This window comes from Camponotus vicinus, unplaced genomic scaffold (genome assembly GCF_025532165.1).
Source record: "Camponotus vicinus isolate PSW18456_S1 unplaced genomic scaffold, iyCamVici1.0 SCAF_2, whole genome shotgun sequence".
NCBI classification, from domain to species: domain Eukaryota; kingdom Metazoa; phylum Arthropoda; class Insecta; order Hymenoptera; family Formicidae; genus Camponotus; species Camponotus vicinus.
The window spans coordinates 14,617,173-14,641,165 of NW_028141956.1; the positions used below are offsets into that span (position 1 = coordinate 14,617,173).

Consider the following 23,993-nt stretch of genomic DNA (forward strand, 5'->3'; position numbering starts at 1 on the left):
GTATATCATAAGTTTGTATTTCCGCAAATATATCATAAGTTCACCACAAGCATTAAATTTAATTGAATATATTCTGAATTTTAGTAAGTGCAGTATTTTAGTCAAGAATATTAAATTAAAACAAAAATTTGGCTTGCTTACTACATAAAGTAAGTTTGATTTTGATTTTTCTTTGATACAACTTTACAATATTCTTGAAGAGAAAATAAATTCTTCCTTTGAGTACCTGATAATGAGATTTTCTAACACTTGTGATGAGTATATTTTAAGACTATTATCAAGAATATATTCTTTGTTGAAGAAAATTATTACTTAAAAAAAGAAAAATAAACTGAGTAATCGCTTTTCTTGGCAGTAGAATGATATTTTTCTCTGTGCACTGTTACGCACGGCGATTAAGTTAAATGACATAAGAATTAATCTTTTTTCGCATTTATGTTAAATTCACTATTACTTCAATATTAATTCAACATGTATGGAAAATACAAATTGATATGGACAAAAAAATTAGAAAATTAATTGAGGATAGTTGCACAAGTATAATACATCAAAGTACGCAGTGTATGCGTGCGCACACATCGCCGTATTAAAAATTATTCCATCATGCTATCTGATGTTGAGTGCAATTTGAAGAAGAAAGGATACAAAGACGTGATTTGAAAGAGCAGCTTTCAAGCTCCCTTTGAACTTGTCTCTCCGAGGGCGTTTCCTTTCCCAAGGACTATTTCTACGGTCAGCAGAAAACGCGATCGTTCCCGCGCGACGCGTCCTAATCGTATATTGTCTCAGAAAGAGCGGCGAGGTGTAAGCTTCTCTCTCAAACGTACTTTTCTTAAGGTCAGATCAGAGAAGTACGTAATGGAGTAGCTTTTTTCTCAGATGTACATTCGGACGAACCAGCGTACGCCGGCATGTCCACTGAAAAGTTCGTGCCCAGTATTCGTAGCAGCAGTTTCTACACTGTGGTACGAGATACGTGTACTAGCGACCAAGTTAGTGGTGGTGTCGATGGAGGTCCGGAACTATACGGACGGATGTATCCTGCCAGCGGGCTAGATAGCACCGACCGAATTGGAAGATGAGAAGAAGAGTACAGAGGACATTTGTAGAGAAAGAAAAGGATAGAGGAAGAATGAGAAGTGAAAGAGAGAAGGCGCGAGAAAGAGGAGCTAATGCCGATGCCGGCGAAACGATGGCGGTATGTGTAACAATCTCGTGATTGCCGTACCGCTGCCGGGTTCGACGCTCACGGCTCTCCTTCAGGATTTCCTCCTCTTTCTCGCTTCTCCTTTGTCTAGTTTCATACTCGCAATTGCTTACATCTCGCAATTTCGTGTCGATCTGTTGTAGAATGCGAGAGAGAAAGAGAGCGCGAGGATATAAAGAGGAAAGACGCAGGTGGTTAGCGGAGGATCCGGAAGTGGATAGAAAAGATCCGAGGAGGTGTATATCGCGCGGTGAGGTAGATGTTTGATGTAAAAAAAAAATAGAAAAAAGCAACCAGCATGTTTTCCTGAGCGAGGAAGTGCGATGGAACGCGAACGACGCAACGAAGAAGCAAAGAATAGAAACGGACCAGCTCGCCAGCTTGCCTGCCCAGACGGCCTATCGAGTTTGAGTCTCGCTCAACGAGTTGGCAAACTATTCGTAACGCTGCTCTCGTTGCGCGTTGCCGTGTATAGCTCTGAATCCCCGACATATAACTATCCGAAAAGAGAGGAAGCGAGATACAGCGACTAGGAAGAGAGAGAGAGAGACACGCAACTGAAGCATTGCATTTCCTGCCCTCTTGTAACTTTTATGATCCGCGTAAAGCAACGATTTTCACTGGTTCCGCTCGCGTCGGTCCGACCTCTCCTTTTTGCCTTTTTCCTGCTTTTTTGCACTTTCTTACTCTCTCTTTCCTTCCGACTGACTCGCGTTCTCTTTCTCTCTTGCCTTGTGCTATTCGTTCTATTGTGTTACATGCATGCAATTAGACTGTCTTTTTTTATTACGCAAACTGATTCGTAATTGCTAATTTCTATTACACAATGTGCTCGATGATATAAAGAAAGAAGGTATTAATAATCAGCATAATCAAATATAGAGAAAGTTTCCGTCATAACTTTATATCGTGTACGAAAAGAAATCAACTTTAATAACTTAATATGATTTAATATACAGATTAGCGTGACTATCATTTGCAATAAGATCCCGAGGTAAAATTAAATCAGTTCTCAACTTGACAAACAAATCGTTTAATGGAAACTCGCAATTGCAATCTCGGAAACTCTTGGAATCGTCTCGGATATATACACACACACAGCAAAAGCTACAGGGTTTAGGTTATCCTAACTCTGTCTCCATTTCCTGTGGACTTTACGACTCCGCTTGGCTTCGCGTGCCGAGCAAGAAAAATGTCACGGAAACGATCGAGGCGCGTCACGCTCTGTTCGATACGAAGGTAGCCGTGAAATTGGGGATTTAAGTACGGAAAGCGTGATTCGCGTTGTCGCTTCCACCTCCACTATACAAGGCTTTAATTGAGTCGAACTTTTTACCATTCGCATAAAAGATTCGCTTATTCTGCCCTAGTTTTCAGCGACAAGAGAAAAAGAGAACGCGAAAATTCAGAAAGACTTTAACTATGCTCATTAACAGCTTCCAACTCGTTCCTTTGATCAAGTTATTTCAAGTTATTTCGTTGAACGTAAAAAAAAATATTTGTTTCTGGAATTTTATTTTATCATAATTCGTTTGCACAGTTATGTAATAAAATAAGAGATTGATAAATAATATTAAAGATTGATAAATAATATTGTTATATTTCCCCTCTATTTGTGTCATGTCAATAAACTGTTTTTTTCACAAAAGCAAATTATCTAGCTAATTAATTAGTTGGTTATCAAGAACTTTCTTCTTGCACGGTACATGGAAAATATTCGTTATCTCTATATAAAAATATTCCAGTAGAATACTTGATACTGTATTTCCTTGATATGACGTTAATATATATTTTCAGAAAATTACATTTATAAAGAGCAGCACGAATAAATATTTTTCTTAAATTCATGCCATTCTATTGTCTTTCAATATGAATTTAAAAAAGCGTATTTCATTTTTATTAATAATATACTATATACGTATATTATACGTATACTATATACGTATATTTTTGAACACAAAGAAGGGCATAAACGTAGAAAATTTTCATCATGTTACTGTCTACCTTGGCCATCTGTCGAGACCGGAATAGAGTCGAGAGTCGTTTTTAACAGACGTCTCTCCGCGAGCAGGAAAAGTAATAGTGTCATATTTGCGTAACAAGTGTTATACTAGAACTTTATCTTGCAAAGCCGACAGATGGGTCGACGTTTCAAGCTTGTATCGCACGATGGAAACGAATACGCCCGGATATACGTCTAGTTACACATACGTGAGTACACATACCGCGTTTGCGTTCCCTCTTGGCTTTCTAGTGGCTTTGCACATAATCCTTTTTTTATACTTGTAAACTTACCTGTAACAAAAATAAACACGAAAGAACATTAGAAATTAATAATGAAAATAATTGCGAGAGAATCGCGAATATTCCGCGCTATAAAATTTTCATTTCATTGATTATACTCCCGCAGAATTTATCGACATATCTGGTATCAACCTATTGGTCTTGTTTTTAATCGAGTCGGCGGAATTTTGCGGCCTAAACTCGATATTATCGCAGAAAACCAATTAAGAAGCCTTATAGCTCATGTTGAAGGGTGTGGTTGGGGTTAATTGCCGAAAATGCCTGACTCGCTGCAGGCTGATATACCTTGGAACCAGGTATTAACGTTAATACACGGTTCCCAAGGTAGAAAATACTACATTGTCCTGTCAATAATGATATATGCCGATTACAACACGCGACAACGTCGTTATTATAGTCCATCTGTTCATCGTTGAAAGTGGCTTTACCAGGTGCCAAACACCAGCTAGGCGGAAAGGCGACAATTAGCGTTATTATGTACCTCGTTTTGCTTTAATGATCGCTTGTGCCATTTCATAAGCACGGGCAATAAAGAGACGGAAAGGGGGAAGTAAAAAGGAGCTGTGCAGTGGCGACGTCGTTTTCACGATTGCTTGAAAGACGGCAATTTATTTCAGCTTTCACCTTCTCTGCCTTCACGTAGCATAATGTACATAAACATTGGCAGTAAGTCGTGTCCGTTGTCGTTAATTGCGACAGAAATGTTATCTTAACGAACTTAAAGGAGCCGCTTATATGACTGTGTGCCGTTTTTACTTGACTTTTATATTGACTGCTTAATGTAACAAAAAATAAGCCTGTGAATGTTGTCTGTTTCTTCAATTACATAAATAATGTGACATTACGTATGGCAAGAGATTAAATAAAAAAGTTGGAACGTTTTATGATTGTTATCGTAAGTCAATGTTATAACATTAAAGACGTCATCAGCAGCTGAAGCGTGAAAAGCTTATAGATTTGGATATCTGCACCGGATATCGACGTTTTTTTTCACAAAAAATGAAGGAGAATCTGATTTCAATTCAATAGCCCTCGTGGCAAAAGCTCGCTTCGCGCAATGTTCTCAAAGATTTTTGCTTTTCTATCGTGTAGGACTTCTTCTATCTCTTTCTATCCCTCTCGAGCTTTTGTAACCAGTTGAATTCTTGTGGCGCATAATGCAGAAGAAAAAAGGAACAAAAGAGCGGTATTTTTCGTACTGAATTTAGTAGCGTTAAAAAATTGATATTTATAATATCTGTTAATCTCACAGAGAATAAGTATTTTAATTTTTCTATCTTTTATCAGCTGCTAAAAAATATTATATGTCTAATGAATATGTATATCCAATTTGAAGCGAGTTTCGTTGAGCATATATCATTTTACTAATGTCAATTTAATGCGGATTATTAGCATGTGGATATATCGTATTTGTAGCCTACTTGAAAATTCTAAGCGTAATCCGATTTAATGCATTAATTTCGCGCGTGTTGATTGCGCTTATTTTTTACCCACAATTCATTCAGGGAAGATTAAAATGATATGGCTATTGAGAATATTAATTAATCTATCCAAGAGATATACGCTATATATAAGCTTCACATAAGACTAAGCCTTAATCATGGACGACCGTGCGACTATAATTTCGCGGCAAAGGTCCGTTGTATATAAAATGCCTCTCGACCGCATGGAGTGTCATAAATTGTCTCATAGCGCGCGATCCGCGCGAGAATAGTTAATAAATCGAAATAATTATCTTCTATTTAATGTTTCACACACTCTCTCTGAAGAATGTCTCGTTACTCACCCACCGTCGTATCCGCGTTCTTAAGCATCACGAAAATTCTCACGGCCTTCAGGCGAGGCACCTTATGCGCCTTATGCACCTTATGCATATCGTAGATAGCAATAGTCACCGCAACAGGGGGCCTTTCGTTGCAGAGAATAACTAGAAATATGTGGGTATAGTCTTGTAGGTATATTAGCATAGTTATGCTATGCTCCTCCTGTACTTCTGTATGAGCGTACAATACAACAAAGTAGCATCGTAAAATCAACTTCATCCGTAACACCGCTTGTCCACTTCGTACGCCGCTTACATTTGTACAGTTGTACATGCCGAAAGAAGCTATGCATAGGGTAGTTTTGCACATTTAAACGCTAATTTACATTACAATATCGATCAGTGGAATTTCACTAACTGAGTATTCAGGGGAAATTTTTGCTGTGCTTCTCGGTTATAAATTAAATTGAGAGATGCTCGATAATGTCTTCCAAGGTTTACATTTCCTGATTATCCAAATAGAAAAAGATGTAGGAAGATCATGCTCACGTAACATTATGATTGAGAAGATTCTATAAAGTGAAAAACTTTGCGCAGATTCCATAAGATAAAGAATAAAAGTTCAGAATTATGTAAATGATTTCTATGCAAGTCAACCTGGGAATTGTACGCTCCGCGGAAACTTGGATCGATTACATTAATATGCATTCGCCATATATCATCAGTCCGCCTGGTATAATTTAAATATGTAGCATAATTTTGCAATAATGTTGAAATGAGATAATTCTATTTACAATCGCATCGGAAGCCGCAAATTGGAAATACGTTTATTATGTATGTACGTGCAGACATTGCGCGATTTTTAAACAGGTGTGTAAGAGGAATGATTTGTAATATGTACATTTAATCGTAAAAGAATTCCTGAATGGCCTAGCGGAATCGAAAATCGAAAGAACTGCGAGTTTCCTGTGACACGTAACAAGATGAAAGGTTCGAATCGATATAAGTGGAATTCCAGGATGCATCTATCTTCCGCATCTTGGTTTTTCCGAACGTTCTTTGTGCTCGCTTCATTTAGTCGAGTAAAGATAGATGAAGTCGAAGTGACTGAATCAACCACGAGTAACACGATCTATCGTGGCGGGAAAAACTGTCACGTCACCTCACGTCTCCTGTAATTCTTCCGACAGCAATCAATCTGCAAGCCTAATATTGATTTCGCCTCCTCGAGAGCGTTTCCTTCGCGAATAGAAATCATACGGAGGCGCATAATCATAACAGAAATGAGGAGATACCTATGCATGCATGCGGTGAATGCGATGCGATGTGCGCCGCGTCAAAGGGTCGCCGCAGATTTCTCTATGCAAATCTCGCCAAGGTGACGTAACCCGCTAAAATAACCGTCGGGAATAATGCCACAGATTGGTGCAGGATGAGTTTAGCGCGCACACTGCGAGAAACGGACAATATATCGTTGGGCCGACCATTACGTAGGACCATTAAATAGTCGACACGCCGAGATAACGAGCATTAGCCATACACAATTGCCACATTAGGTACATACCCGCCGCATACATGCGAAGGGCGCAACACGTCTGTGTCGCCCTTGCGAGTCGCGACTGACCGAAGTCCGGGCAATATATACATAGGTTTCGTTTCTTTTTCCACCTTTCCCACGAGAATATTTTATTCGTCCATTCTTCTCGCGTACTCACGTTTCTACACCGTAATCACACGTCCGAATCGAGTATTTATTTCAAATCTAATTTACCCAAATCTAAAATCGATACTCCGAATAATTCCACCGCTTTTGAGCCCTCCTGCATCTATTATCGATTTTACACTGTGCTATATCTCGTGCTCCAAAAATTGCATTTTTCCGATTGAAAAGATAAATCTGGCGTCAGCTATATCGTAATATCAAATTTATTTTAATTTTGCTAAAGAAAAGTTTATTTCTGTATCCAATTATTTTCACATATATATGCATGTGATGTATAAGTATGCACGGATTTTTTAAACTTTAGCGGAAAAATAAAACTTTATTTAACGCGAAGAATATTTAAGATGTACAATATATAATATATATAATATACAAGACAATTTAAAGAGCAAAAATATTTACTTATTGGGGAATATCAGGCTTTGTTACAGCAGCTTGCTGTTCTTTCCAACGTTTCTCTGCCGTTTTAATTGGCTCTCAAACAACAAAGAGCACATTGTCATTACGCAGCCAAAGTATGCTAATATTGCAACATTTACAACACAGCAAGGTGATTTATAAAATGGACTTTATAGAACTTCACGAGTAAGCTCTAAAGGTATTCACAAAACAGAAAATGTATTCAGGCTAAAGTATTCAGGCAAGATACGTTCTGAAAGGAACACTCCTTGCGATGCAGGACATTTCCTTTCCCAACGAAGTAAATGTCGATCGGTTCCGGCTGGCTTCTTTACCTTCTCCCGTCTCCTCATCATACGATACCTATGTTTCATTACTAACCAAGAATATAAATACCCGGATTTTCTTCGTTCTTCGTATTCACGTTTCTAAGCTCGCCGCGAAAAAGATTTCATTCTCGGTCGATGATGATAAAAATGAAGATAAAAATGAGTGCATATTACATGCATGTTAGCAAAGACGATAGGGAAACGCCAGACATAATATTCTTTATTTCCTTCTCGTCATTAATGCGATTTTAGAAACAATTCGATTATTTCTGACAATCGTCTGTACTAGTGAAAAGCTTCGCAAGCACCTGATTCACGCAGCACGATGTACAGATAATTGAAAAGAAAGAGATAAAAGGGGAAAAAAACGAAAAATTACGAGGGCGCACAAAAGGGAAGCAGGGCCGAGACGCCAAATTACGAAAGGACAAATAATTCTGTCGTCTTTCCCGGACTATTGGAAGTAATCCAATTTTACGATGATTTACGAAACTGTTCGTTCAGCCTTTGCTCTTTTCACCAAGGTGTATCATAGTGAAAAAATCTTCAAAGTCAATTTTTATCAAACGAATAATTGTGCCGATGAGGAAAAAGACAATGATTCTCGCACCGTGCATTTCTACTTTGTTAAATCACTGCGCATAAAGAATAATCTCACATCTACTTTTCAGGTAATATTTTTCAGAAATGCGATAAAAATTACCCAGGCCAATTATCGTGTACACTCAATGCTTGTTAGCGCATCAGTGAAATAATTATTATTTTATTTTACCTTTCCACGGATCGTTTCAACTCAACCTAATATCAAGGAGAAAAGTTATTTTTCAGGCCGCGAGCAAATATAGAAAATCTAAGATATATTGCGAGAATATACTCTCCGAGTGGCCATAAATCATTCACGTGCAGTCTCAGACTCATATACTTACTTTCAACCAATGAAAACGGGATAATAAGATTAATGCATGACATGTGCAGGCAAAGTTAAGAAAGGTAATTTAAGAACGAGTAGTTTTTTTTTTTAAGTTTTCGGAAGTGCATATTTCCAGCGAATTATATTAATTTTACTATGAAATATTTTTTTTTGAAATATATATCATTATGATATTATATATAATGTAGTATCATATTATATAAAATAAAGCATTATAATATGATGAGAATTGGAAAAGCTGTAGGTTTTTTAATGACTATTGGTAGTTAAGTAGGAAAAGAGCCGGGAAGAGAATTGCGCGTGACGACTTCGGTCCTACCCGTAAGTTGTTTTTACTACTGCGGCCGGATCTGCGGTCCGTAGCAATGAGAAAGAGCACCTCGTTAGTCTCAAATCGGTCAACCGACCATCAAATCTAGCAAAGAGACGGAACCGCCGTCCCCCAGAGCCAAATTCCGCAACAGACATCGACTTTTCAAGCGCTCATGCGGAATCTCTCTCCTTCTCATGTGTGAGCGTCACAAAGGAGACCTATGGAACGGTAGTTGTAAAGAGGATGGCTGATCGTTAGGCGGCGCTTCCGAATGGCGCAGAAGTAGCGACAGAAATCCGGTAAAAGAGAGAAAAAAAAAAGAGAAATGAGACAGGCAGAAAAAGATGAAGGAGCCGAAAAGAGGAGGAAAAAAAGCAAAGGGAATGCCGCCGATGTCGTGGATGATTGCGCCGTAATCGGGTTCGCTTCTCTTCACCTCGCGTTACAGTCCTCGGGGGAGAATCGTCGTCATTTCGGCATGGTTCTTATCACTTTAACACACGGTCGTAGAATGCCACGGAGGGGATAACACGTTGTTACCGCGCGTACGCCAAATAACGGCCATTCCACGACACCATCTCGACCGCACGAGCTATTAAAATGTAAATTGACCGACGTTCGTTTGACTAAACAGTCATCAGAGACTCCCTCGCACGGGTTAGTTTCGCGCGGTAGCGATTACTCTCTGTACATTCCACTTTGCGCTCTGAAATTTCGCAGAATCCGAGACGTAGATCCCACAATTATTTATGAAGAAACCGTAACATCCTCTCGATAGCTAGTAACGTCTCTTATTATTCCACGAAATTCTTTCGATATTCAATGCTCGCTGCAATATATATGTATACGATGAATAGCAGGAGCATCGTCTGAATAATATTCAGCTTTCGTTGCGTAATAACAGTTACTTCCGGCTCATAGAAGCGGCAATGTAGTATATTTCGCCCGCAATATATTCGCGGCCTACGATCCTTGTACCTTCAGCAGATGTACGGGCGCGATGTCCTACGAATTACGGCAATTCAGCAAAGAGTAATGTTTTTCCGTCACGTTCCGAGAGCACGCATGCGACTCGGACAATCGTGGATACGTAGTAGGAATTCATGCAACATTCATCTTTGGCGTTCAACGCACCGCACTTCCGCGTCTATTGTCAGCTCATACGTTAAAGTCGCCTTGTTGCCTACCTCCTCTTTTTCCTCCTCTTTCCTCTACGGCGTTATCTGTTTAAAGACATCTGCGGACGGTTACGTTGGCGATAGTGCGCGAAAGGCGAACATCGGAAGGATTAAGTCGTCGTTGCATTCGTGTATCATTAATCACGCGATAAGCGGGCACGCTAGAAAATCGTTAGTTGGAGAGCTTCGGCTTTGCTTAGGCGTGGGCGTTGCGACGCACGAGATTCGGATAAACAGTTCGAATCCTTGCACGTTCAAGGATCACGTGAACTCTAATTTAAAATTTAATTCCAAATAAAATATTTGCGCAGAAATCCTAATTCTTTTTACCAGCAATAGGATTATTAAGATCGTTTAAAGATGCGGGATTTTATGTCAGTAGTTTCTGTTATATATGTTACTGCGATTATACGCACAATTTGCGAAATTGCAATTTCCTCATGTACGAGTGTATGTTGATGCATTCGCCACAGAAATCACTGTTACGGTCTCGCGGAAAGGGTTAAATGCCGTTTGAAAGAATAAATTTCCGCGGATACCGCGGGAAGAAATTACGCCAGATCTGCTAACGTAAACCGATGGTTGCTCGATCCTGGTAATAAGGAAAGTTTAGCCGTAACGATGACTAGAAACGAGTTAAATCGAGAGAGAGAGAGAGAGAGAGAGAGAGAAGGAGAAAGAGACAGAGACAGAGATAGCGAGGGAGAGAGGGAGATCTGGAAAACAAGGAGGAAAAGAGTTAAGGGGAATAGGTTCGTTTTTGCTGATAAACGCTCTCCACGAACGTTAATTGCATTCCGCGTGAATGCCCGCGATCGAGAGATTTGCCATGGTTGCCCCGACGAAGCCGGCCAAGGCGTCGAGGAGCTTTAGTTGAAAGCATGGTATGTCTGGCTCTTGAAATTCCTCAGAAGGGTAAAATTATGCGGAATGGCCGCGCGCGACCGCGCGGCGCTCAGTTACGATGGTGGTAGCCGTGATTACTGATTCAGAAGATTTTCAAGTTCCTACTCTCCCATCAGTTATGTCGATATTCCAGCGGACACGAACGCCCGTTAATTAGCTGGAACACCCTGCTATCGCTTTCTTACGTTAGTCTTTCAATTACCACCGTATCTTGCATATCGTGTTTTGCGGTAATCACGAACGAAGGGATTTGTACTTGATGCGTAATATCTTATGCAAGGCGAAGCGATTACCCGCGTCTGTGCACTCGTGCCGTTAATCCGGATCCTTTTTTCTCGTCTTAATCTCCATGAGATAGTGGAGCGAAATGTACGCGTAAATAGAAGCATTTTTATTATATCCATGCATACACACGCACAGCAGAAGATAAAAATTAATATGTACACGCAATTTTACGCGCACTATGTGCGTATAAAAATATCATTTAAATCTTATAGATATTTCTTGCTAAAAATCTCTCTCGTAATATTCTCGCAAAGATACGGCGCAGCGTTGGCGTATCCCAGCAAATAGCAAAAAAAGAAAAGATTTCCTGTGATGTTTAAGCGCGCATTAACCTGTCCTTCCGTGCTGTCTCTTTAAGAATACATCAGAGGAGCTTTACCGAGATAAGTAAACGACAATGAATATTCGCAATGTAATGATGTGTGTCTGCAAAAAATAGCTATTAAACGCGTCCGACGTAAATTATATGCAACAGATTCGCAAAAAATGTATTGGATAATTCTACAAAAATTGTTTTAATATGAAAATAATTAGACGTATCAATAATCAATAAAAATAAACTTTGTACATGTATGCGTGTATGTTATAAAAGGATATGTATAATTATTAAACATAATTATTATTAATAAATTCCTCCTATAGAATAGAAAGAGAGAAATGTGTGTAGAATTTTAATACAATTCGTGAATTAAACACAACATTTTATTAAAATTATTACGGTTAATAGACTCCTCTTATGGATTTGTATCCAGCCTTTTATATAATATCTTTCATAAATTTACAATTAATGGACACGTGCAATAATAATCTTTAATAGCAATGATATTCGAGCGCATGGCAGTGAGAGGAGAATTTCATAAAGGAGATTTTCTTCGAAGCGTGATTTACGAGCGTGAGGTATCAATGCCCATGAAATAGTCACTCTGCGTCAGCGTTATCTCCGACGAGATGCGCTTTGAACGTAGAGTAGAGGTAGATAGGTGTACTCAACGTACAACCGGCGGCATTCGCACAATCGTCCATACTCATCTCAACGGGTTGAAACCCCCGCTGGGGAGATATCGCGCCACCCCCGTCAAAGATCCCGCAGTTCTCCTACAGCAACTTGATGGCAGTGACAGCTTTCTAGACGGCAGCCGTTGCGATCACGAGGTGGAGACCACCGCGCACGATAATACCTCTCGCCAACAACTGGTAGCTCCTGGACGACTATCATTTAAACTCGACGATTGGGAATCTGAGTAAATCATTCGAGCCAACCATTGGTCGCTCCCTTCATCTATCTTCGCCTTCTAGTATTGCTATACGCGTTCATACAATTCTCACGACGATTTATTTCCTAAATCGAAAGGCAACAACATTGCCTGGATAAAAGTTATCTGATTAGAATTATCACGAATTATCGCGAAAAGGAAGATAATGCGCGAAAAAAGAAATACGTCAAAAATACGAGCGCTTGTGATGTTGAAGACCGAGATTTAACAAGTCGGCGCACATTTAAAGAAGACACTTTACTTTTGGTCGGTGACGCGAATCTTCCTCCTAACTCTTCATCATTCAGCGCGACCTCACTCTGTCATTTTCTGTCGCAGTTCACGCCGTCTGTAAAGGGATGTCGTTACCATCGAGAGATAGCGCATGCAACACGAAGACTGACTATTAAATTATATCTTAACAATGTGTGAGTGTGTATGCGTGTACATGTTTAGCAGCATCGGCGATTGTGCTTCTACCGATTGTGCATTGCAGCTTAGAGAGGATTACGACCGAGATAGCAATGAGAGGGATACGATTTTATATTGCCTCGTACGTGCATCTTTGAACCTATCGCCTCTCTGTAGCATAATATCATAACAGTGAAAAATCTTGTTCAATCTCTTTCGCTTATCTCATCTCTTTCTCGCGTTTTTCTTTAATAAAGTAATTTTGAGAAAAATAAAAATAAAAACTTTAAGATATAGAAAATTTGATGCATTTAAAAAAAATATATAATGTTATACAAAATTTCTTCATTTTCATATTGATATATATATATATATTTAGTGAAACGAGTTGTTCTCTCCGATCGACGTGTATGTTAATAGCGGTATTACTATCAAATGTCGTTAACAAGGATTGTTACAAGAGCTCACGATAGAAAGGAATTCCGCGATACATATGAGATATCCTCGGCATTGCTCAGCACTTCTCCTTCTGTTCCACTTTATCTCTCTTTCGCGCATAGTCGTGCCGACGACGATGGTGGCATTAACCTTCTTTCCTCCGACCCTCCTCTCATTCAATGCCTCCTTGTCTACAGGTCGGTTGTGCAATTTGCATATGCAAATGGAGTGATATAAGTAATTAATTCGCAATCAGAACGGAATTACCGTTTCGTTATATATCGTGCAAATAGACCGCGATTCATTAGTCGTAGCGTATATTTATTAATTGGAACCGCTGACATATAGGTGAAGATTTACGATTAAGGATTCAATTCTCGTTATCGATTACCGCAATGCGCTTTCCTTTGACACTTTGAAGCTCGACCGGCCATTGCGGCCAATTGCTATATCCTTGTCTCTCGATGCAAAACATGGAGATTCAGTGGCTGCTACAGCTCGCCGAGTGTACGCGATAAATTAGCAAACTGTCATGCTTTTTGCTTTTAACATGGTGGATCGAGGTACGACTTGGATACGAATCCGGGATTCGGATTCCATGACATCTTTGGCGAGAAAAAGCTCGTGGAACGCGTACGAGCAAACTTTCAAACTTTCGACAAAATATATCCGGTTTAATCGACACACAGCAGAAAAGCAAACGCCAACACTACGAAACTCGCGAGATAGCACCTGTTACATCCCCTGTCTTTGTCGATCGACCGCGGTACCAGCTGGGCCACCTGACACCCTTACATTAACTTTATCGTAATTATATCGAGCATCATATACACACACACACACACACACATCCGCGCGCATACAATCTCGACACACTGTCGTGTATAAGTTCGTCAACGCGCATGTATGAGTATATATCTTTGTGGAAACATCTATCCGGTAAACGCATCTTCTGACGCCCACCTTCCGTTTCCCAATTTGTGATAGAACAAGTTTCTCCATCCTCCACCCGGTAAACCGGTCGTTCTATTCTTGGGAGTATCGAGATTTCTCCGAAACTCCTACCGAAGATACAACGACGCTCAGCCATTATCGGGATTACGCCGGTCTGAAATTTCGTTTCCGCTCGTCAGAGACTAACTGTGTCAACCTGAGACAATACGCGATTCGATCGTGTTTGCGTTTCCTAGCAAACAAGTTTACTTCAAGAAAGCAGCGATGGAGCGTCAGAATCTTAGTCAATAGAAAACAGAGGATTATTTGATACCGAGCTTTATTTTATTACAATTTTCACGACGCGGCTTTAATTCGAAACACTTAGCGTTGTTGAAAGTAATCAGTGTATTATAAAAGAGCGATAAATGCGAAATATAAAGTATAAATCTAACATAATGCAATACGAATCCAATATACATCACGATTAAATATTATTCTCTTCGCGTTGCATGTCGCAAAAACCATAGGGGAGACGGTTGATTTTACAACAATCAAATTACTTAATCATGCCACGAATAACATTTTTAAATATCGTTGTAACTTTCATCATTCACCGCAATAATAACCTTCTGGTATCAATAGATATCGCGTCCCTTTGCATCAAGTTGAGAGAAATAAAATTTCTCATAATGTGGAGTAACTTTTTATAATATTGTAATATTATACATAATTATATATTTTCAGACAGAATTAAAATACTGTTTCACAGAAGGAAAGATGTATCTCTTTGGAATATACTCGTTTTACGAAGAAAGTAGGAAAACAAAAATTAAGCGTGCATTGGTATTGTGTTTGTCGCGTCGACAACCAGCGGCCTGTTTAATTTCATGTATTTGCTCCTTCGCCAACAATGCCCTAACCGGGGCTGTGTATCCCCGTAAAAGCCGCGCGATCGCGACGACAGCTTGAGAAAGCGCGCGGCGACGTACTCGTAAACGATGTCTCGTTTTGCTTCGGTGGATAACTCGTCGACGAGCGAGTTCCGGTACCTTTTCTCTTCTTCCAACCTTACGCGTCTATCGTGATAGTATCGGAGAAAAGAGGAGCGCAGGAAAGAAGCGAAAAAGAGAAGAGAGAAATAGAAAACCAGGTAGCGAAAGAAACGAAAAGGATCGGGAAAAGCGAGAAAGAGGAAGGCAAACGACGACAGAGTGAATCGTGAGAGAGAGAAGGTGCGGTATCGGACGAGAACATTGGAGAGTAAACGAACGACTACTCGTGGTGGTGCACTTTGTCGAAGAAGGGCTGGCGAGAGAGGCGCGGCTAGCGGTGTGGGTTATGTATTGGCACATGTACGTAATTGTGGCCATTTGTCGAGAAAGCAAGAGGAAGGCCGGGGTGGCAGATGGAGAGAGATGGTGAGGGATGAGGGTGAGACGACAGAGAGAGAGAAAGAGAAATGGAGAGAGGAGGAGAGAGAATTTCGTGGAGAGGGCGTCTCGCCTCGCAGCCGCGGCTGAACGCGCGATGCATCACGGGATTGCGTAGACGACGTATATCTCCAAGTAATAGCGCGGAGGTGGTGCAGGATGGTGGACCAAAGCTTGCCGGCAGCTAGCTAAACGCTCGCCGAAATCCCTCACCCTCTCAGAGTGGCTCTCTATCCATATCCTTCCCCATCATTCTGTGACACCGCATTAAGCTCTTATCTTTCATTGGGCAGACATTAGCACATGCGTCACTGTAATTTTAATCATGAGAAATGAATAAATTTGTTTAACCATTTCCTCGCCACGCAATGAATAAAATGAAATATGATAAACACGTTAAAATCGTATGAAATATGGATTTCTCTGCGTTAAAATCCTATAGAATTATGTGTGGTCATTAGCATTTGGCATTATGAAAATCGCATTCACTTGTAATTTACATTGCAATCAAGATATTACGAACCTCTCTACGCGGATAATTGTTATTATTAATGGGATAATATAACTAATTAATCGTTCAATAACTTCAATCATAGAATAAACGTAAAATCGTTAAGTAGCAAAATAATTAAGTAGAAAAACTTTCATGTAAAAATATCATTCTTCAATTTCTCTTCATACATGTTTTTAAGAAATATGTACAAAGTAATTTCTGCATAAATTATATTTTGCCAAGAATAACTTTCATACCATATCATGTTATTATTTCATTAAATAACCTGCGAAAGCTGTCATCCTAAAAATACTTTCCGCGAGATTCTTCCCTCAATCGCGCACACAATTTGCGTTGTAAAACGCTGCCGCATACGTGAGTATCTTGTTGATATATGTTTATGAATAATACGCAGGATTTGCCTCCAATGTTCCGTATATACACAATATAAAGCTGATTAGTTCATTCCAGAGAGCACGAGGCTAAATAATGTTACCAGATATGCGGGCGCGGTGGCGTGCATGAAATTTGCCGCGCTGGTTTTTACGCAACGATCATTAATATCGTCGCTTATCCGGGTCTAGTGGGATTACCCAACCAACGTTGCGGGTCAACGGGCTAGGGCAAAGTGAGCAATCGCAAAAAAGTAATGCAAATTAACTTTGCTTTTTTTTTTACTGGCCGTTTATACTCCGTATATGGACATACTTGAGATACGTTCGTACATGATGCGACACGCCCAATACACACATTACACATTTTGTTATCGAATATTGCAAATTCCCCCGATGGTTTTTGTATAGCTTCCTTATTTAGTTGTTATCGTCGATTTTGCGATCGATGGAACGATTTAGGTTGTACTAAAACTGTGAACGTTTATCGCTATATAAGATGTATCACCTCTTTTTGCGCGATTCTTTCAATCTCTTCTTCTATCGACGATCTCCATATTAATTGTTAGCATTGAACACATATTGATAACTGATCGTGAAATTAAAATTGTCTTGAATTTTCGATAATATTCAGAAAAAGTTCCATTTCATTATGTGTATCTTGCTGAAAATTTTATTCGGCAAAAACGGCTTATCCCATTCTATCGATTTTCGTTAAACAAGAATTTATTAATAATTCCAAAATTGAATAAAGAACGGTACGGAAAATCTAAATGATGCTTTTTCGATAACGAATCGACATTAACAATGTAGTAAAAGTACCTTTTGCGTAGTTCTTCGTCTGTCAATGTTTATTCGATGAACTCTCAAAAAATCAGTATTCCTATCAGCAAACGACAAACTTAGAGGAGTGAAATTATTTTTACGATTGACATCTTTCAATATAGGTATATAGATATATATATACTGCCTTTTTGAGGTGGCTTTGTGATGAAAGTCCCGTAGCAAGCGGAAAGAATAATTCGAGATTCATCGAGATGCAGCGGGGCGACTCACTTGTAATTCTTTTCCACCGTCACCGACGGCGCCGCGCTCTCGCTCACTTCATCTTCACCCTCCTCACGCTGGTTTGATCCGGCCTGTCTTTTTTGTCTCGCCATTTGTACGGAATAGTATGGCGTAGAAGTGTGGAAAGAGAATTACGATAGAGCGGTAACACGATGAGATAGGAGAGAATGGAAAAAGGGAAACAAGTTGAAAAGAGAGAAGACGGACGGAATATCGTCCCGTCGCAGTTAACTTCGCATTTAACATCTGCCTGGAAGGTTAAAGTTTCCCTCGATGTTTATTCTAAGTCGTACGAGACGAGCGCCGGGTAACTTTTGTCCCGAATCAAGGAAAGAAAATCAGAAGGGGCTTTATCGTTGCGCAATAGACTTTCAACTTACTCTCGTATCTCTTCCTGTGTCTCGTGCCACATCGCCAGACTTGCAATCGGCTCATGTTGCTCTATCGCAGGTAACAGGAATTCTAGTCGTGAGACAGAAAAAGGCATGTCAACTATACATCGTATTTCAGGTTCACTGTAATATCCTCCTGGATTTTTATGTCTTTGAAGAAAGCTTCCTTTTTTTTAAAGAAAAATATCGCATAAGAGATTGTTTTTTATCTACAATGCAATGGAAAAAAATAAAGATTTTTCGCGAATTAAAGTGAAAGTAGAATATTCTTTATTTAATTAAATAATTTTTAATTTTAATTTATGTATATAATTATAGAAAAATAATATCTTTCTGAATTTTTATATGCCTTTAGAAAGCTTTCTCTTTGTAAGAAAAATATCGCATAGCAGATTGTTTTAGATATACAATGCATGGAAAAAAACAAAGATTTTTCGTGAATTAAATTGAAAATAGATAACATTCTTCATTTAATTTCAACAAAATATTTAATGTTGGATTTTAATTACAGAAAAATATGCTAATAATTTATTATTAATAATTTAATATTAAATAATTTAAAAATCGTAAGAAAGAGTTTAATCAATTTAATTAGGGAAAGGATAGATGTGGAAGGAGACACGAGTGCGAAACACGTTGTGTAAACTTTACCCTTTCATCTATTAATTATTTACCATGGGAGATACCCGAATCGCCTGTCCGAAATAAACTTTGAGAGGCCGGGCCTTTAGTGGCCGTATCTCGTCGCATAAGTTTCTCCCTAAGTAGAGAACTCTCGATGATAATGCCACCCAAAAAGCTAGCTGACAATATACAACGAACAAGATGTTTTACATAAAACAAGAGAAAAGCGATCTGTTATATACATATATATATATATATATATATATATATAATATATATATATATATATATATATAAGTTGTCTTAAAAGTAGAATTATTCCAAAAGTACTCGTGTTAAGTAAAGTTACAGAAAAAAATAAAAAATAATATAAAGTTACAGAATGGATATGCGATGAACTAGCAACAAGATACTACGCGAACATTATAAATATTCTAATCTGCTTTTACTCTGTTTCTAATTTACAAAAAATGGAATTTATAATTATAATATTTTTTATTCCTTCTGTGTGCATGGCACGTTATTCACCGCGCAAGCAATGTAATAAATCTCGTTACACTATAAATTAACGTACCATGATCGTTACAATGTCAAGCTGTCGACATGGAAGACAAAAAACATTTTACAGCATAACATATCCATTGTATAAAGTGATATAAAAATTTCATAAAAATTTAAAGCACTTTATCACAATTATTTTTGCACCAAAACAATTCAATGGATAATCATTCTTTTCGTCAGTCATATAGTTATTTTCCTCGTATAATTAATAATTCGTAATAAACTGCATGAATTATGCTTGAAAAACTGTGAGGTACATCGCGGCTTTTAGTTTTGCAAGAGTGATTGACGTACTCCATCATCATTAGCGACATCGCGGGTTTGTTGCAACTTACGGCAACTCGTTAGCTGCAATTTCAATATGTTTTTATAGTATCCCGTATATTTTCAACTCAGTAGCGTCACTACGGCTCTTATACCATTGCGGTAACGCGATTTCAAACGAGGCTTTTTTAATAGTTTTTGCATGTCTATTAGCGATAATGAGATGCTGTATCCAATGCAACGCGATTTGATATCTTCATTAACGAAGCGTGAATGACAAATCTTCCGGAGAGTACCCATAATCAATACGCGGCGCAATCAGTGAATAGGCTAAAAATAATTTTTCGAATAAAAGCGATTGTCCGCATTTGCGTATAAAATGAATAATAAACGACGTATTGCGCCGACGAAAGGCTGAGGGATGGGGGGGTGAGGCGGCATACAGGATCGGACAATTATTGTATTTGAATCACGAACAATTGGACCGAAACTTGTTGATTTAACGAGCAAATATTCATTCACATATACATATATTTGATGCACCAGCGCTGTGAAACAAAGCTGGGAACGCGTTTTTCGTGACCCATTCATTTTGCGTCGTCGGTTTTACTGCGGACCATTGTCGCGGTACCGCGCTCTGTTCACGTCGGCAGCCCCCTTCTCCCTCCAACCATGGCTATCGATTCGCGAAATGGCAACGCAGAGGAACGGAATATATATAAGGACGAAAGGCACATTGATAATCGTGGGAACTACAGACGACCGCTACCAATTCGATTATATTTCTCGATCGAGCCCCGGGGTTTATCGCGCCCGACCGCATAAGATTGCGGTGATTTTTCGACTTTGCCACCACCGGGAATATTGAAATCATAACGTGGCACCCATGAATATTATTCGGGACTTAAGGCAATATAATCTAAAATCGATGGAGCGACGTGGAATAAATTTGGCGGCTTCACCCTTCGCCGCTCGGGCCTCGCGGGAGCGACTCCCACCCCTATCGCCAGTCCGGATACCAGTCCGAGGATAAACTTTGAGTTGATGATGATGCCGATTGAGCATCTGAGAATGCTACGGCGAAAAGTCTCGTCTGCGATTTTTTCCGTTGTTTAGTCCTTCGGATCCTTTCCCTCGAGAAGGGAAAAAGATGGTAATGATTTCAATGTCTCGGCCAAGTCGAAAAATATTCCGGATTATCCGGTAAATGTTCGACGCGGGAAATACGTAATCCTGGATTATAGAGCGGCCAGAGGTGAAGACGTGATCTCGAGGTACAAAAGAACCGGAGCCGCAATTTTCCTAGGCATTCTTGTCTCGAAAGTATGTTGCGTATGTTGAACACGCGTTTACGCGCGCTACATTAAGCGGACGCGAATAGAGGAAGTTGCGGTTGCGACAAGAATGCGACCGCACATGTTCTAATGGGCAGCGCGTTCTATGCCTCTACTCTTAATATCTTCTCGTTTCCCTATCGATTTACAAAATTGCAGACCCGAGAAAACAGATTATAATCATGATAATCTTGATTGTTCGAACGAGTACTCATTTGCTTCGAGAAAATTAGTAAGATTACGAGAGATTAGATGCATCACAGTCATTGTACAATTTTATAAAATTTAATTTTTGTAAACATATATGTATTTGTAAAATGCTGTGTTTCTATTAGTAAATTGTCAACGCGCAATATTCCGTTTTAATTAAGCCTTGAAGCTACTATCGATATCAAACAATCCAAAATATTGTTATACTGGCTGTAACCATGTACAGGAAGATCATGTGATGAATATAAAGAAAGATCCAATAAAAATATGACAAAATATACTGCTCCATGCGGCATATGCAATAAAATACTATCATTTCCCATCGATATGTATAAAGCAATATAAATGTTTACAGAACAATTCTATAGTGACCAGTGTACATACGCAATGCAGGCTCGAGATAAATATTTTTGTAACCACGAATAATTTTGCCGTTTTATATTTCAAATGTTTCATCATTTCCGGTACTTGTATCGATTTCCGAAATTGATAAAAAAATCTATATTGACCGGCGGCAAAGTTATTCACGGTTACAAAAACATTTTTCTCAGATTTGGATTTTTATTTGTAAATTATTATGTGAAACGAAAATCAATTAACTGTCGCTATAACTTAATTAAAATATACTATCGAAACATTTATTAATCACATAATTAAATTAAATCAAAAGAACTCCAATTAAATAGGAAATTCTAGTATCGATCGCTCATAGAAGTCATTGTATCGTTTTCACATAGTGCCTGAAATGTTAATGCAAGCATCGCTTCATCAAATTTAAATTGATTCATAATTACAAGATGAATGGATGTTTAATTTATCGGAAATTGCTACTCAAATTTGTAGATTATTCTCACCGTTAAAATTTTACAAATATTGGCATACATCGTAACGGATTTTTCTCTCAATTTATGCCGAATGCACATTATCCATGAGATACACGTGGTAGGCGCGGAAGAGAGAAATGAAAATAAATCGAGCATATAACATTCTCTTCTCCCTCTCCTCTTCTCGTCCCAAAAGGAGCATTAGTAAATTAGCATCTTCTTAATTGTTTCTTGCTTAGTTTCGTATAGTATCATTAACCACGCATTATTACGGCGCAGTAAAGCGTGGCGGAAAGCAATTATTCTAGAGGACAGACTTCGTGCCGTCGTGTCTCCGCTGCCACTCTGGAAACGAAACCCGGATGCGCGCTCGGATTTGTTCGTGCGTGGGTGTTTTCTTTACAACTTGTGCCTTCCGAGATTAACATGGGTATAATGATTATACGGAGAGCACGTGCGTCCTCTCGTATGTTTTTACATACTGTGAGACGAGTGACGCTGTACATGATGAATAAAACGGATTACATTTCTTTCTTTTATTTTTGACTTCTAAATACCCTGATTTCAATTTTCCGTCTAGACGCGACATATATCAGTCTTATATATACATATATAAAAGGCTGATATCATATTCGTTGGAATAGTTTATATTTGGAAATGTGCTCAACTATTTTTAAAAGATAATATTTTTTATTAATAATTTATTAATAAAATATAATAAAAAATTAGAAAATCGTTAGGGAGATAAAATATTATTGCTATTTGCATTATACATCTGAAAGAAATATTTCTGTAATCGTGAATAATTTTTCCGATGGTCAATATAGATTATTTATCAGTTTCGGAAATCGAGAAAAGTTTCAGAAATGATAAAAGGTATGAATCATAGAACGGAAGAATTATAAAACGAAAATTAAACAATAATAATATTAATACTGCTCGTGTGTTGCAAAGCAATAATAAAAATTAAAAATTCTAGGGCCAATAATACGAGCTAATTACTAAGGTCTAAATAAAATAAATACATATAATAATAAATTCGTTTAATAAAAACGAAGAAATTATATACAACAGTTTCTCGTGATAATTCTCATGATAATTCTTGTATCAACGAACTTATTTTCTCTGCAAATTGTAGATAAGTAGCTCGTAGTTAGCTTTACAGCAAATTATTTATAAGAATTTTTCTCTGGATTTCAGATCTGCAAATTATGCCAACGCCACCAAGCAATGTGAACTTTCGGATATGGATAGATTGACGGTTGCCGGTTCAAATGCCTTCCAGACAGCGAAAGGAGTGGATTATTTGGAAAATCATTGCGTGGAAGAGCCAGTGAAACTTTGCGAATTCAAGAAACTGACCGGCCGAATATTGAAAACTGTGGACTCCGTTTATCAGGATGTCGGCACGTCCGATGAATGTCGAGAATTGTGCCTGAATTCGCCATTCCGTTGCCATTCTTATGATTACGGTGATACTGGTGACATGGTCTGCCGTCTCAGTCATCATACCCGTGCCACTCTCTCCGATATTCAGGTAGGAAAAATTCTATAGAGTTTTATAAAATGATTATAAAAATGTTACGCCAATATTCTGTGATAAGCGAACAATAGTAACACGAAAAAAGGATTTTGACGTATTAACAATGAAGTTCTTGCTCCGCGAGAAATAGATACACTTATCACGTTCCGATTTAGTTGCTTGAGCCGTGAGCGCTTTATGTGATTTAATTTATGGGGAATGTTTAAAATAGAATCTCGCGACCACTTCGTTTGCGACCGTCGTTTCGCTCATCGTATCGTACTGCGGATTCTTGAAAGGGCCAGTGGAGATTTTCTATAAATGCGATTACGTCGCACACACGCAAACCAGGTTGAACAATCCGCCGAGGGCGCATTCGCGGAAAATCGAGTTTCCATCGCAGACGCTTTCCCTATCGAACTCTCGGATAACACTCGAGTTAGTCCGAATCGCGTTCAGTATTCCGAGAGAAAATCAAAAGAAAGATTTAGCGACCACCAATTC

At 38.7% G+C, this 23,993-nt stretch overlaps 2 protein-coding genes across 5 annotated transcripts in view; one reads left to right on the forward strand and one right to left on the reverse strand.

The window, feature by feature from the left end:
• The window catches only part of Atg16 (Autophagy-related 16), a 402,094-nt gene that overhangs the window by 200,122 nt on the left and 177,979 nt on the right, over positions 1-23,993 (reverse strand). The gene's annotated exons all lie outside the window — the stretch shown is intronic.
• Positions 1-23,993, forward strand: part of Neo (ZP and PAN domain-containing protein neyo) — a 130,931-nt gene that overhangs the window by 93,046 nt on the left and 13,892 nt on the right. For both annotated transcript variants that reach the window (XM_083092611.1, XM_083092612.1), the window contains exon 4: positions 23,168-23,504. In XM_083092611.1, coding sequence (XP_082948737.1) covers positions 23,168-23,504 — 337 coding nt within the window. The remainder of the gene's footprint in view (positions 1-23,167; positions 23,505-23,993) is intronic.